Raw genomic sequence first — 15,232 nt, forward strand, 5'->3', positions numbered from 1 at the left:
AAATCGGTGAGAGACAAACGAAACACATACGTAAAGTTTGACAGTGTGCATCTGCCAATCAACTACTGCAGGCTGAGAACGCCACATAAGTAGTAAGGGGTTGACTTGAGATGGAACTCATGCAAGACACTTGTCTATGACAGATATTACCAATGATTCACTCACATTTATACTTAAGCAGCTCGTCTTCACTGTGTATCATGCCACAAAGACCGTACTTGTTCAAGTATTCATGTTGCATAACATGTAGGTACATATATATGTCCTAAACACATATCTACATCAGACCTTTCTGGTCATCGTCGTGAAGCAGTCGCTGTTGCTTTTTGCGATATAATTCTTCCGCTCCAAATGCCTTGCCCTGGTTCACCTTCGTACAACCCTTCCATCAAACCCATCTCAGATTTGCCCTGACCATGCCTCTCGAAATGGACCGCGACGAAACGCCTCCGAAAGTCAGTTACCATGTATGCAGTCCAATCAGAACAAATGAAATGGCCGACTAGACCGTAAGATGATGTGCCAAAAACCATGCCGCTCTGCGCCGTCGCATGCATGCAGTTCATGCTTATAAGGTAAAAGGAGAAAGCGATAGTAAAGAAGACGCGGACATCTTGAACCGAAAGACTCTCCGGTAATGCCGCCATTAAGCGCAAGGCTAACCAAACTCATGAGGTATCTTTGATGTTTGTACACTGCGTGCTGTGGGAATCTGAACCGAAATGCGCAAAATGGACTTCATAAAGAGTTTGTTTCGTGGGATGCCAGTGACATAGTCCATGAGCTGCGGACCATGACAAGGCCTGAGATGATGATGATGATGATGATGATGATGATTATGCGATGTTAAAAAGATTTATGTCGTACTATTTTATGAATGGTCGTTACCAGACTTCATCCTCGTCAGAGCCGGATGCGTACTTAGGCATCCTCTTGATTTGTGACAGGAGAGAATCAAGCTCAGTCCAGTTTTCGTCGTTTTCAGCAAACTTCCGGTGTTTGCGAGATAGAATGTGCTACAAAAGTTAGTTTTTACACATATATATTGGAAAAGGACATCACAAACCTCGTCAAAATCGCGGAACTTGTCCTGACAGTTCTCGCAATAGCCAGGCTTGAGGTCCCGCTTGCTCTTAAGAGGTTGCGACTGTGTCCTCCGCTCAGTCTTTTGAGCATCCTCTTCTTGCACCTCAGCAGGTCGCGAAGTGTGTCGGCCCATCGTTGTTGATCTGCTAGATGCAACGTCCATTGAAACCTCGGCAAGACGGCGCGAGCTCACATCAAAGGAAGCAGGGGCAGCCTTCTGCAACACCTTGCGCTGCAGGCCATGAACCTCTTTACTGGTTCCAGCCTTTGCTCCATTGATACCAGATGTCGAAGAGACCATCTGCGATCGAATGGCTGAGGTGATGTTAGAGGGCTGCACTCCAGATGCCACAGGCTCGCCTGCAAAAAGCCGGCCAGCCGCAGCACGGCTTGTGAAGGCGTTCTGGGGTCGGGCATCCACTGCTTTCGACATGGTCGCCATGGCGGGGTTGAAGATATCAGTAGGAGTCGCAGCACGAGCCCTGCTCTGGCCATCCTCCATCTCAGTAATGGTTCGCTTTCCAGTCACCGGCTTAGGCATTGGGACTTGAGGAGGCTTGAGGACAGGGGCAGTTTCTTCACGCTTGGCAACGCGTGCCTTTTCCTGCTCTCGTTGCCTTCGATGATCCTTTTCAGGCACATCGTGGTCCTCCACAAATGGGCATCGACCGTTTCCAACACTCCGGAACTGAGGCCATTCACCATCTGCCTTATTAGCAACCTTTGGATACTCCCGAACCATGATGGGCTTGTTCTTCTCATCCATGTCCCATACATAAATGTGAGGTCCCTTGAAATAGCATAATTCACGATGAACAGCAGAAGGATCACGATCAGATGGTCCGTTGAGACGCTCATTGTGCAGCAGTTGGAGCAGGTTAGGCTCCCTTGAAGCACCGTAATTACCGCGAGTGGCTGTTGACCTTGAACCGTATGTGCTGTGGCTTGTCTCTGCCTCAAGCAAGACTGCAAGCATGTTTTGGAACTTCTCCAGTGTCCAAATCTTCTTGCCCATCTCACGAGCTTTGTACAGCACATCATTGTTCTTTGATCCTCGGGTTCGCTTCAAAGGATCTTCAAGCTGTTGCGACCTTGAAGGTGCATTGCGGAACTCGGACAGTAGCTTTCTTCGAGCTTCGGTATTACGGTTTAGTAACGATGGGTTGATGGTCTGAGGCTGTTCTTCGGACTCGTTGTGCTCGCCATGGTGTCCTTGATTCTGGTCTTGATGCGCCTCTTGTCTTTCAGGTGGGATTGTTCGCGTGGTGACGACATGAGTAACGTCAATGGAGAAGAAGGGTTCTTGTCTCTGAAGCAAGGTCAGTGGGGCCCATCAAAAAACGTTTTGTGTTTAACATACAGCACCAAGATAGTTGACCCTCTTTGTTAGTCTAGCACGAACATCATCGGGTATACTCTCGAAATAGAAGACCATTTTAGGAAACTTGGCACGGTGATGCTTCTTCCATGCTTCCTTCTCAGTGTCGGCATCACGGGAGACATTTGGCGGAGCGGCCCTCGAGGTTCTTTCCTTGGTAGAAGGACGAGTAGCGCCGCGTTGAACCAGAACCTGAGTCCTGGCGGACCGGGTTGGTGATCGAACCGGACGCTGCACGCCATTATCGAGTACCTGCTTCTTTAGAGGCGGCGGCTGGCCATAGGTTTCTTCACGCTGAACGGTAGCATATGAACGTTTCTGCTTAGCATAACCAGCCAGAGCGGAAGCACCTCTCAGAGGCGAATTGGCAACATTGGGATTGTTCGTCAACGGGCCCCGTCTCGAAGACATGGCCGATATGGGACCAGGCGTTGGTGATAAAGATATCGTTGCCATATAAAGCCCGTGAACTGCTCTGGGGATGAGAGACCAGAGCAGAGCAGAGGGCGTTTAAGCAGAACGACAAAAGTCGAGAACCGACGTCAAGGATGACGTGACGAGATTTGAGCTGTTATTGGTGGTGGTCGATCGTGGTGGCAGACGGACGGGTAGTGGTAGTGGTAGTGGTAGTAGCGAGGACGGTAGTGGAGGGGCTGGGACGATGAGACTTGGGACAGCACGCGACGCGGAGCCTGACACGTCAAAGCGACTAGACAGAGACAATGGGAGGCAACAAAGAGAGCTAATAGATGCTTAACGACGACACATCGAAGCTCGCGGAGATGGCAAAGATGTAAAAGGAAAAAGCAGCCAGCAACAAACGCAGTCAAGTCAAATGATGAGCGAGTAGCAAATCGGCCGTTATGTTGTTTTGGTAGGTACTGAACCTTTTCCCAGGCCTGGTGCTTTGGATGGAGGGAAACGAGCCAAGTGAGGGACAGACTCCATCGAATTTTGATGACTGAGCAGGCCGTGTTGTCAAGAGTCGCGCTTGGCACAACAGCACTATACCGCTCCTGGGCCAGTTCAGCGACTAGCAGGGCCTTCTGGGAGGGGCCGCCGGGGGCCCTGTACCTCCAGTGAAGGCCTTCTGTGGCCTGCTGGACGTCCACTGCGAGAAAAACACCTCTTCGCACGGGCCAGTCGCCTAAAAGCCACCCAGCAACCAGAGGCACTACAGCCAGAAACGGGAAATTGGGAGAGACGAGACCAGACAACAAAATTTCAGCCTCGCACCGGAGACGGGGAATTCACGCGAGACATGAGAGGAAACAATAACAAACAGTCAAGACATTGACGTTTCATTGTGTTTGTTTTTCAATTAATTGACCTCAAAACGCCCAAGAGGAATGAAAAGGTAATTGCATAATTAGCCTACATAGTCTATGCATACTTACAAAAAGACATCACTCTAACTGACCCTGGTACGTCTCCCGCATTGAAACATCCACCTATCCAATCTCGTCTTGAGCCTCACACTTTTCCGCTGTCTCGCAACTAAAGTTAGCCTCGGCCCATCCTTGTCATAATTTTGGTCTGGCGTCATCACCGAGATCTTTGAGGTCGGTCTCTGGTGCAAATCGGCCGTGTACGAGGGGTTCAATTGATGTAAGGGCGAGCTCCAAGTTCCACTAACAGAGCTCAACCGCTTAAACTCAATCTCAGATCATCGTTGATCCTCAAGATGAAGCTCCCTCGAGCTCCATTACGGAGCTTTGAGCATCGTCTGCCCCTCCGAGCTCGGTCGGTGAGGAGCATATCAGCAATATCTGCTCCTACAAGAACGACAGCATGCCGAGCTCTACCGTTAGATAAACTGGCCAGCCACCGGGCGTATGCCGTTGTCTCTGCCGCCGAACTCCGATTCGGACAGCCAGTCTACGAAACACATCCTCATATCCTTCAACCAAACGAAATCACACAAGGGATCACAGCGCAAGAATATGCTGATCGCCGAGCTCTCCTCGCACAGTCGATGACAGAGGGCAGTATTGCCGTTCTGCATGCTGCATCTCTCCAGTACAAGTCTGGTGCTGTCTTTCACCAATATCGACAAGAGTCCAACTTTCTATACCTTACAGGATGGATGGAAGAAAATGCCATTGCGGTGATTGAAAAGACTGGTCCTGAGTATGGCGACTACATATTCCGTATGTTTGTCAAGCCCAAAAATGCTCGTGAGGAGCAATGGAATGGTTATCGCAATGGTGTGGATGCTGCGAGAGATATCTTCAACGCTGATGAAGCATATACGATAAACGAGGCTGAGCAATTGCTCCCCAAGATTCTCAAATCTGCTAAACTCATATATGCAGACTCACCACCCTCAAAGGGTAGTGTTGCTTCGACAGCTACTTGGCTTTGGGGGCTCATCTCAGGGCGAGAATCTCGACCCTCCCGAACACCGCTCTATTCAGTCATGAACAAGCTTCGGGTGATCAAGAGTGAAGCAGAAGTCGCTAATATGCGTGTTGCTGGTCAAATCTCAGGTCGTGTCATCACAGATGCAATGCGCCGACCATGGATACGTGAGAAGGACTTGCATTGGTTCCTCGACTACCAATTCGCCGTCAATGGCTGCGAAGGCCCGGCGTATATCCCCGTGGTAGCTGGCGGTGAGCGCGCAAACTGCATTCACTACACGGTGAATAACAGCACGTTCAAAGAGGACGAATTTATCCTCATTGACGCAGGCGGCGAGTATGGCACCTACATCACCGACATATCCCGCACTTGGCCAGCTTCCGGCCGCTTCACCCCTGCTCAGCGCGACCTATACCAGGCCGTCCTCAACGTGCAGCGATCTAGTGTGTCGCTCTGCAGGGAATCCTCCAAGCTCTCACTAGAGGACATTCACAACGTTACCGCGCGGGGTCTTGTTGACCAACTACGCGGCATCGGGTTCAACGTCAACATGGCCAACATTGACCAGCTGTTTCCCCACCACGTTGGTCACTACATCGGTCTTGACGTGCATGACTGCCCTGGCTACAGCCGTCGCGAGACTCTTCGCAAGGGTCACTGCGTTACCATAGAGCCGGGTGTTTACGTCCCCCATGATGACCGATGGCCGGCCGCCTTCCGGGGTATGGGTGTCCGAATCGAGGACAGCGTATGCGTAGACGACGACTCACCCTACATTCTGTCCACTGAGGCCGTCAAAGAGATTGACGATATCGAAGCGCTGCGATCATGACATGTACTACTTTACCTGTGACATACTCATATAGACCTGGACCTAGACGTCTGGATTAAAATGTACAGTATATAGGATCAATACGACTGTGACGGTCGTTGTGTTACTCTTCACGACCCACTCGAAATTTTGTTGCTAGGCCTACAAATGATGTTATTGCAGCTCAGTCTGGAAAACAAAAGAAAACCGCGCGTGGTTCATGACTAGGATCATGAATGGGGTTAAGCCACAACCGCTGCAGGTGAAATTAAATGCATGTAAGAAATCATACGTACATACAACATAACCCGCAGCTGATCTTTGTTTATTAGATCTGGGTTTTGTTTAGCTATTCCCGTGTAGTTAGAGATCTGATCTTTGTTGTGACAATAATCATCAACACACAGGGTAATATCTCACAGTAACAAAATGAGCTCCGCAAGCTGCTATGGAGACAGACCCCAGCCTCGCCTAGTCATCATGGCAGTAATCCCAAACCGGATCCGGTATGATATGACAAACAAGGCACAACGCGTTCAGTTGTGCATCGAGACTGGCCAATGAAGGATGCATAATTAGGATGAGCAGTGTATGCAGCGCGATTCATCTCTGGGGTATATTTATACAATCCCAAGAGTCCTTGGGACAAAATCATGTCTATTCTAGCAGAAACCTCTTGGATCGAAGAGTGTCCGGCTGTGGTTCGGCATCAAGAATGGCTGTCGAGCCGAGGCACTGAGAAGCTGCTCAAATGCCTGTAGACGCCTGGCTAACTCTTGATGTTCCTTCATGATGGACCTATTGCGCCTTTCTAAGTACTGAATGTATTCGGTCGCCTTTGTTAAAACAGTGCCCTGATCATGTCAGTCATTATGCCCGATTGAGTATTGATGAGAATCACCACTGACCTTGCTCACTTTGGGCGCTCGCTGTGAGTTTTCACCCTCTTCAGTTCCGTCTTCTGGTATCGAATGGAGGGCAGGTACAGCATCGCGAAGCTCGGCGATCTTGTCCTTAAGATTTGTTCGATACTTTCGCTCAATATCATTATGGGCCGTTCGATCTCCTGGTTTGAGTTTATCTTTGCCCTTTATATCGGATGCAGCGGTGTTGGTGCGCGAGAGTCCTGGTCTAGCAGAACTCAAACCCGTCTCGCTCGATGCCTCCGTCTTGACGTCTTGGTTCCTCGATGGAGCCTTAGAGCTATTGGCTGGTGTGGGCGTTTGTTTTTGGCTGCGATCTACTGTTGGCGTTCCCAACAGAGAGTCGATGCTACTATTAAAGTCGGGTGGGAGTCCTGTCCCGAGACCAGCTCCAAATCCTAAACCAAATCCACTCGGAGGCATGAAGCTGGCTGGTGTCCGACCAGTATTCATCGCGATAGCAAGAAGTCTTCTCTGCTCTTCGTTGCTCAAAACCTGATTATTACCCATACCCGACATAGTCTGCCCGAACCCTGCGTTCATGGCTGCTGCAGTATTGCCTAACCCAAAGTCTGGTTCCATGCGTAGACCCGGCTCTGGCTTTTCCCAACTGAGCGGTGTCGAGTACAGCCCTTCTCGAGGGGGTACCTCTGGAGGCGGCATAGTCTCGATCTTTGATAGATGTTCCTCCAGACTCATCGAGTCAAGTCCTTCTTCTTCGTCATCAGATAGAGCATTGTCTAAAGCATTGTCGTCAAAGTATTCGGCACCCTGAAATAGAGGAGCAGTTGCATATATGCCCGTGCCAAGTCCTGGTGTCGTTGAGCTTCCTCCGTAACCCGGTCTTTGTCGTTGATCAGTTTTCTGATTGTGGATATATGGCTTAAACATACCGATAATGAGTGTTAGTGTTATTGGTCATGGGATCGAAACGCTTCGAAAAGTCAATCTCATAGCTTCCTGTCCTTTCATTCTCTTCGTCGTCAAAACGTATCCAGTAGTCCAGAGACTCCAGCGCAGAATCGGTGTCAACCTTTGTGCGCTTCCTTTCATGGGCATCTCGCTTCCTTTGTTGATGGCCCCGTGGGGGTCCTCTAGTCGGTAGTATGGTCTTGTTTGAGCTAGCATATGGTGACGGCATCGGGACCTGGGTGAATGTCATATCAGAGGCTGCAGTTGACTGGTAATCGTAGGATGGCCCCCCCTGGTTGCCAGATGCTCCCATGTCACCCTCTAAGCCTGTTGGTCTCCATGGCGAAGGCTCATGTTGCTGTTGAGATGTGTCGTTGTTCTGATCCACGTGATTCAGCGTCTGGTTGTTGGGCACCGCGAAAAAGTTAAGAAGATTAGGATCCATTGCTAACACGGCATCCCGGCCTGCGAGGCCGTGTTCGTCGTCCGGGAAGAAAGGTCTGGTGTGAGCAACCCGTACAGGGTCTGAGCCAGCTCAATTGGCGATGGCAACTTCGATTGGAGAACGGAGGTAATTGGGTTCAACAGCGGTTGAAAGAGCAAATAGACCACTCGATACAGTGTGACAATCACAAAGCTGTCGCAATGGAATTGAGGGGTCGATCTGTCAAAGCATATGACAGTGGGTCCAGCCGTGATGGAGGGTAAGAATTGATGATGCTGATGATGACAGCCTCGAGAAAGGGATGATATCACACGGAAATAAGTTGAAGTGTATCGATTGTGATTCAGCGAACTGAGGATAAGATGAGCTCGGCAAAGATGGCTAGGTGGGGTGTTGTTGAGCTTGAGGCCAGATCCAGGTGCTTAAAAGATTAAGAATGCGGGTGATGAGGTTGAAGAGCTGCGGAAAGGTGAATTGCAATAGATAGCAGCACTGTAAGATGGGTCGATAGCGAAAGCGACAGCCAAGGCGTGCGGGCCAAGGAGCAGATTGATTCGTTGTCGGTTTGCTGTAGATTTGATGAGGTTGAGCTTTGACTGAAGCGTGGCGGAAGCTTGCGGTTTAAGGTATGTGCTTATGGGCGGGTATGGCTTCTAGCCACAGTGCAGCAACGTATGTGACGGCAGTCTCTGAGTAAGTTGAATTAACCGCTAAGTTATCGCAAATTGAGATCGGGCGCAAACAGAAACAACAAAAATGCGGTCGTCAGATGTTGGTCGAGGGAGTGAAGGGTTTTACGGAGAAGCAGAGTATCAGTCGATAGGATGAGCGGACACATGCGGCTCCCAATTCGTTGGTTGGGATGGGAAAGCACCAGGCCCAAGTTAGGTAGACGGGGAACAGGACAGGACTGGGAGTCAATCCTGAGACCTGCTTTCTTGCTTGGGGAGGAGACTGGACTTGTCTTGGACTTGTCTTGGACTGGCTGAATAGGATGGGATAGATCGGACGGATAATCAAGAGGGGGAAAAAAAGGCCGGATTGGGGTCTTGTGAGTTGTCGTATTCGCCGCAGTCAAAAGATTGGGTTCTTTTTAGGGGTCTGTTTGATTGACTCGACTTGCGATCGAGTCACTGGTACTGGACGACAACGTTGGGGGATGGGGTTTTCTCACAAAGCCCATACTATGACTGGTGATATTCTCCAAGCATCGGATCTCCTTCTCAACTATTTTTCCTTTCTCTTACCCTCTCTCTTCTTCAAGCGAGTCGGCGGGACGGGGGTGCGTAGGAGCAAGAGCAGATTTCTCTCCCACTACCGGCCGACGTCGTGATGTTTGTTGCTCGTAATGGCGTGACTTTTGCCTCGAAAAGGTCCAACTTGTGCGGTTCCAACTCCAGGGGCCCTTGAAGGCCCCCGGGAGTCCTGGACCGCTGGCGTAGCAAAAATTGGACGGCATCGTATGATGAGCAAGGCTGAGGAGGGGAATTGTACGATGGCCAAGCCTCTCATCCATTGGCTGGCTCGTGCTGAGCCGATGTCACTGCTGCCATTGGCTGCCGGCTGTCATTCGCTCTTGTTTGAGACTCGAAGAATGTAAAAAGCTTCAAGGTTTGTTTCTATTCGTTAGCGGTTTGTTTAGGTTCAAAACGGGCCTATATTTGACTGCTTCAACCTCCAATCTGATTCACGAATCACGTGGCAGACAATACTGTCTCTATCGAGAAACCCATGATTCCCGCTTCTCAGCTGTCACTCTCGTTCACTAACAGTCAATAACCCACTGAAAAGCGGCTTACGGAGAGCTGGGGGTCTTGGCAACGGTTTCTCCCTCGAATTCTTCAGCCTCGTGCTAGTGATAAGCGATTGCTTCTAGGCTCAGCTGGCAAGCTCTAGCTCTCCATCCAGACCACTCATAAAGCTCAGGAGGCTTATTGGTGGGTGGGGGCATCTTATGATCCCTGTCTGTCTCATGGGAAACCTCTGTGTTACTCTCACAAGTTTCCTTTTCTAGAATATCCATGAAAATGATGAAGTTCGCAAAGGACAAGCCTACACGAGCTTGTACGCACGATCAAAACTAAGGATACCCGTTTGATCAACTGTATCTGTGCTGCTGTCAATGCCGTCATTCCAAAATAATGGCCTGGCGGCTTTCAAACTGGCGGCTTTTAAGATCCGTACCTGACCGGATTTTAGGTTTAGGGTATCCAATTAGTGACCAATGCTCCTAGCTACGACCCTGGAGATGGAGTTTTCCTTTGTGAAGTCTTTGATAGATGTCTATTTTCGTCAAACCACTGAGTCCACCTATGGCCTTACCTCGAATTCAGAGAGTCGGCCTGTAGATGCTTGGAGCGCCCATGATCAACATGTCCTTGCACTTCATAGCAGATACTCCGGATGATGCGCTGCTTTTATCCACAAAATCTTTACTTAGCAGTTTTGCTAAAAATGAATATTAATATTTTTTGCTGAAGCTCTGTTTAGCAATGGAAACAGAATATCTGTTTGACAAACCAGACTATCATCGAGTTTAATTCTGTGAAGTTCAGCATGGCAAGTACACGTCTGCAGGTCTCGCGGATCAAGATTATCACCCCATGATAACAGGATAAGAAACACCACGAATCACATTGTTGACTGCCTGCTGTCGTGCTGGCTCACTCAACTGCAAGACTTTAGGTCAAATTCTGGTATCTTTCAAAGCATTGCGAACAAACCCAATGGCTTATCTACCCTCTTCCTCTATACTCTTCATAGTCATGCCGCAATTTTAGTGTCTCCTCTGTCAATGTACCACTTCCCATCAAGTCATATATCGTTATTTTGGTTCCCATGGTTTTGGGAGAGTTTCCTTTCGTACACAGTCTGGACATGTTTCTTGGTCGTAAACGATATCGTGAATATGCGAAGGTCCTTTGCATCCATTAAATACTCTCTGACACCAGCGAATACTCAGAAACCCGATATGCCCACAAGCAAACTGCCGATCCACCTGCATACACATGTTGTCTGGTCTGGTCCCACTGCGTACGTCTGTGTAATATAAAACGCTCTGGCTAGAGTCTAGATCCATCCAGGTGTTTTGCACAATATCCTGCGACCTGGTGAGTGCTATTGTTCTATATGAGCAACGCGCCCGAGGATCTTTGATGCGCAAATGGCTGATACCTTGCTTCTGCAATCGACGTATTCGTATAATATTCCTGATCCAAATCCATCCGTCCGATAGTTCTAAAATGCTCGATCGCAGGAGTCTTCGCACGGCACTCGGGGGCTGTCTAATAACAGCGCACACACGGCCGGCTGGGTGAAAACGAGAGGGCGATATCGAGTCGACGTGAAGTTGAAGCCTTCTCGTTCTGAAGTTCCCTCGAGAGCGGGACGTTAAAAGTGGCCAACGGTCGGCGGGGGTAAGAAAGTGCGAACAAATCAGCGATCGTCTAACAGGAGCACCAATAACCAAGAAGACAAGTAGCTGCAGCGCCCTGTGCGTAGGCACATGCAGCCTGTGTGTATCCAGATCTGATGCGGCTTTCAAGGATACGCGCAAGGGTTTGCAGGTGGATTTGCGGTTCGGATTGGCCTTTGTGGGAAGGGCTTGGAAACGAATTGATGCATTTCACAGAACTGATCGCGATCGCGATGTGCCTTGGCTGGCACGCAGAATGACGTTAAAACCAACCTCCAGGCGCACGGGTTAGGTTAATTTAGGGCCTCTTTCCTCATTGATTGGGCTAAATAGTAGGTGACCTAGCGTACAGAAATTTATTGTGATTCGATTACTGCTCCATTGTGTGTATTTTTTGCCCTCTCGAAGAACGCCAAAAGAAGCGCCCTCCAAAGGGCGGCTCTGTGAATGTCGTTACTTCAAGGCCTGGACTCCCTTGCTCGGTGGGGGCCGCCGCGGGAAAAAACCATACGATCGACCTTGGCTTTACCGTTGGAGTTATTGATTCAACGGAATTAACTCTCGGATCTTTTGTGGGAATCTTCAACCAATCGGCCAAGGACTCGAGGTTATTTACCCCTTCTGGGTTGACTCAATCATCATGGGATTAAAATAGTGTATTGAACTCGAATGCTTCTCCGAGGACAAAATAAGGTGATTCCCCTATTCGATCGCACGCGCGCTGGCGCACTACTACTGCGATCAGGGCAACCGTATTCTTACCATCCATAGATGTATGAATGCATAGGGCCTTTTGGCTTGAATCATCAACATGAAAAAGGATATAAATCGCCCTTGGCCGAATAATACAATAAGATCTGGGGCCTAGTTCGATGACGCATGAGAAGCCTCGGGGGTTAAATCTTCCTACTAAATATCATATTTCTGTTTTCAAAGCTGAGCTTTGAGCTAGATGTACAGCTAATCAAGCTGAGCATATCAAGGAACAAAGTGTGGTGTATAGATCCCTCGGGCCAAGAATTGATACAGAATCCAGCGTTAACGGCCGAGATGCACTTGATATCAAGTTATGATGTGTTCAGGTTTGACGTTGTACATGTATGCGACGAGCGTGAAATCACCACATCGTATTGAACCATCATCCAATATATCCAATAGGTGTAGAGGATCTGGAACAGTACCTTCAACAACTATCGAACAAATCGGATTGGGCTAAAATACGACATAAGATGGAGATACCATATTATTTCATTGTTTTATGTCTTGATTCGCTCGTGTTCAGTATTACGAAAAGGCATTCGAGGTCCGTTTGCATGGTTCAACACCATTGTTCAGATCTCGAATCAAGCAGCACGTGGAGTCAATGATTTCCACTGGGCTTAGGTAATTACTTACTCTTGGTTCTTAAAGGATGGAAGTTGTAGGAGGCCAACATGAGGTATTTGCTAACCTACCGTATTGGCCTTGCGAAAAAGTACGCTGCTGTGGGAAAGTGAGATAGGTGCAGGTGCTCTTTTTGAGAGTGAGGCAACGGCTCATTTAAAGTAGGAGCACCCGAACCAGTTTCCAACCTCACTTCGAAATTCGGACCACTAGCTCTTAATCTCATTCCTGCACTTCTTCAATTTCGTCTTTTCTTTCCTTTTCACTCCACAACACCCTGAGCCTATCGCCGACCAACCCACTTCCTTCTACTACTCCTATGTCTCTTATGCTTCTGACTGGCTATAAACATGTCGTCTAAGTCGATGTTCTTTTTCCTTTTGGGAGTGACCTTTCTTGCAGTTTTCGGGACAGAGGTGCACTGCTTCTCCTGGAGGCCGCGACCTGCGGATGGTAAAGTTCGAATGATCGAGCTGGCGCTTTAATGCTAACATCCATCACCATAGTAGGCCGTCAGGTTACACTCCAGCACCCACAACGCAGTAGCGATAACATCGCCCTACTCAACGAGCAATCAGAGAAGAGGTTATCCAATGTTTACACTGCCGCACTTCAAGAGCTTCAAGACCTGGAGTCTGAACCTCTCTGTCATCGCATCGCTGCACGCCTGCTAGTCAACAACTGTCACCTCCTGGATGGCCAAGACGACGCCAAGGTCCATATTGATAGCGGGAGAGCAGCTCGCGACTTTGTGGATTCGTATGCAGCAAGCCTTGCTATTTGCGACTTGGAGCGCGGCAGTTTCAGAATTCCGGTATCCTGCTCCAAGTTTCGAGAGGCAACCCTGGCGACCCTTTCTGCTTCACCTATCCCACAACTCCATGTTTCGACTGTTGAGATTGATGAGTGTCTCGAGGGCCTTGCTCAGTCAGATTCGGCTTGGAATACATGGGTGAGCTATCGTCACAAAGCGTTGAGGTTCTGCGATGCCGCAAGGGCAGATCATCAGAAAGGTCAGTAAGCACCCAAGCGAAGAGATACGATACTGATCATTCGTGAAAGATGAGAACATCCTCCTTTATCAAAGAATCACTAAGATTCTAGAGAAACTCACCCGTGATATTGAGGCAGACATGGAGGAGCGATTCCATTCGCTCAATCGAGCATATACTGCCGCAAGCCAGTCTGTTGAAGACATGGGGCCTCATGTTCGACATCTCCGTACAGAGATGGAAAGAGCCAGTCGAATTCTGCGAGATGATTTGGGCCGCGCTGCTCAGGTACATACCAATTATTTCTATCTACGACACACTCCTGACATGGATAGGACTCGCGCGATGTCGTGGAAAGTGGTCTTCAGGAAACGAAAGTGCTCCACGATCTTTTAGAACTTCTTACACGCTCAGTTCAAGAGAAGACTGCAGACATCGTTGCATCACAAAAGGTTGCTCTCCAAACGAGCACAAAGCAGTTAAGCAACGAAGTCGATATACTTATGGCATTGCTGGGTGCGGCCGTTTCGTCGTCTGTTTCTCTTCAGAATCAAGTGGTGAGTCTGCTGATGAATCACTCGGAAGTCAAGGTTGACCATTTAAGGAAATGACAGAATCTCGGAGTGCAGATATCCTGGAGAAGCAGGTCAAAATCGAAAAAGTAAGTACCGGCTCCCATCCTTGAGTATTCTGTTGACCAGCTGAAGGGTATGGGGAAACTCGAAGAACTTGCCGAAGACTTGCTGGTCAAGTACGATAACCATGAATCCCGCCTCGACAAGGCCTTTCGAAAGACCGGCCAGGTCCTGGACATACTTGACGCAACTGCTGCATCTGCCAGTGGATTGCGAAGCTCTATTTTAAGCAGTTTCGGGCTTTCAGGGGTTTGGCCGTACATTATTTGCCCTTTTTTGTCACTTGCAATGGGATCCTATGGCCTCCAACCTTCCCTTGTGAGAAACATATGGCTCGTCGGGTTTGGTAAGTTTCTGAACTTACCAAAAGACTTTCGCTAATTGTATCAGGCGAGTTGATGGGTATGGTTGTGTCAAAAGCAGATTCTTACAAAGATGCTTTCGGCTTTCCATCGATAGTCGAAACCCCTGCTTCAACCTTCAACGGCACGTTCAATGCCTCCCTCGCGGGGGAGAACATTCTCAAAAGCGTTTGATGCTTCGTTTTCGACAGCATCCCAGTGAAAGTGAAAGAAGAAAGCGGGCTACGTATGTTGGTTGTTTTGGGATTCATTTGATAACAAGGCAGACATGGGATTATGAACGGGATGGGTACTTTCAGACTTGGCTCGCATTTATCATATATTTTCTTAACTCTCGGGATTCGGGATTTGGGATACGAGCTAGATCACGCATGGGAACATACAGAGGCGCACCAAAAGGTTCCTATGGAATTTCGTGGCGCCAGGAGCATATCAGTTTGCTTTGAACATAGGAGTCTTGCCAATCAATTTCATAACCACTGCATCATTTGCCTTTCCATATCCGGCATCGGAGAATTGATTGCCC

The 15,232-nt window shown here is 48.9% G+C and overlaps 4 protein-coding genes across 16 annotated transcripts; 2 read left to right on the forward strand and 2 right to left on the reverse strand.

Annotated features, from left to right (window-relative positions):
- Positions 1-199: 199 nt before the first annotated feature.
- Positions 200-3,382, reverse strand: FVEG_03797 (hypothetical protein). 2 transcript variants are annotated; one of them, XM_018891446.1, is made up of 4 exons: positions 2,447-3,382; positions 1,067-2,395; positions 868-1,016; positions 202-447 (listed from the first exon to the last, which is right to left on the reverse strand). In XM_018891446.1, the coding sequence occupies exons 1-3, from the start codon at positions 2,918-2,920 to the stop codon at positions 885-887; spliced, it is 1,935 nt and encodes a 644-aa protein (XP_018747957.1). In that variant the 5' UTR covers positions 2,921-3,382; the 3' UTR covers positions 202-447; positions 868-884. The 2 variants fall into 2 exon arrangements, with proteins under 2 accessions (XP_018747956.1, XP_018747957.1); XM_018891445.1 differs by having other exon boundaries at positions 200-1,016.
- Positions 3,383-3,769: 387 nt separating this feature from the next.
- FVEG_03795 (hypothetical protein) lies at positions 3,770-9,287 on the reverse strand. 9 transcript variants are annotated; one of them, XM_018891436.1, is made up of 5 exons: positions 7,456-9,246; positions 6,548-7,406; positions 6,060-6,493; positions 5,936-5,988; positions 3,770-5,801 (listed from the first exon to the last, which is right to left on the reverse strand). In XM_018891436.1, exons 1-3 carry the CDS (start codon positions 7,917-7,919, stop codon positions 6,302-6,304), a joined length of 1,515 nt encoding a protein of 504 aa, XP_018747947.1. In that variant the 5' UTR covers positions 7,920-9,246; the 3' UTR covers positions 3,770-5,801; positions 5,936-5,988; positions 6,060-6,301. The 9 variants fall into 9 exon arrangements, with proteins under 9 accessions (XP_018747947.1, XP_018747945.1, XP_018747946.1 ...); XM_018891434.1 differs by having other exon boundaries at positions 3,770-5,988; positions 7,456-9,287; XM_018891435.1 differs by having other exon boundaries at positions 5,936-6,493; positions 7,456-9,262.
- FVEG_03796 (xaa-Pro aminopeptidase) lies at positions 3,818-5,850 on the forward strand. 3 transcript variants are annotated; one of them, XM_018891444.1, is made up of 3 exons: positions 3,818-3,888; positions 3,968-4,072; positions 4,130-5,803. In XM_018891444.1, the coding sequence occupies exon 3, from the start codon at positions 4,149-4,151 to the stop codon at positions 5,658-5,660; it is 1,512 nt and encodes a 503-aa protein (XP_018747955.1). In that variant the 5' UTR covers positions 3,818-3,888; positions 3,968-4,072; positions 4,130-4,148; the 3' UTR covers positions 5,661-5,803. The 3 variants fall into 3 exon arrangements, with proteins under 3 accessions (XP_018747955.1, XP_018747953.1, XP_018747954.1); XM_018891442.1 differs by having other exon boundaries at positions 3,818-4,072; positions 4,130-5,850; XM_018891443.1 differs by having other exon boundaries at positions 3,968-5,819.
- A 3,638-nt stretch (positions 9,288-12,925) lies between the features above and the next one.
- Positions 12,926-15,189, forward strand: FVEG_03794 (hypothetical protein). Of its 2 annotated transcripts, XM_018891431.1 has the most exons (7): positions 12,926-13,170; positions 13,224-13,730; positions 13,780-13,997; positions 14,045-14,266; positions 14,314-14,370; positions 14,417-14,690; positions 14,735-15,189. In XM_018891431.1, the coding sequence occupies exons 1-7, from the start codon at positions 13,068-13,070 to the stop codon at positions 14,878-14,880; spliced, it is 1,527 nt and encodes a 508-aa protein (XP_018747942.1). In that variant the 5' UTR covers positions 12,926-13,067; the 3' UTR covers positions 14,881-15,189. The 2 variants fall into 2 exon arrangements, with proteins under 2 accessions (XP_018747942.1, XP_018747943.1); XM_018891432.1 differs by having other exon boundaries at positions 14,417-15,189.
- Positions 15,190-15,232: the final 43 nt, after the last annotated feature.

Source organism: Fusarium verticillioides, chromosome 2 (genome assembly GCF_000149555.1).
Source record: "Fusarium verticillioides 7600 chromosome 2, whole genome shotgun sequence".
Lineage (NCBI taxonomy): Eukaryota > Fungi > Ascomycota > Sordariomycetes > Hypocreales > Nectriaceae > Fusarium > Fusarium verticillioides.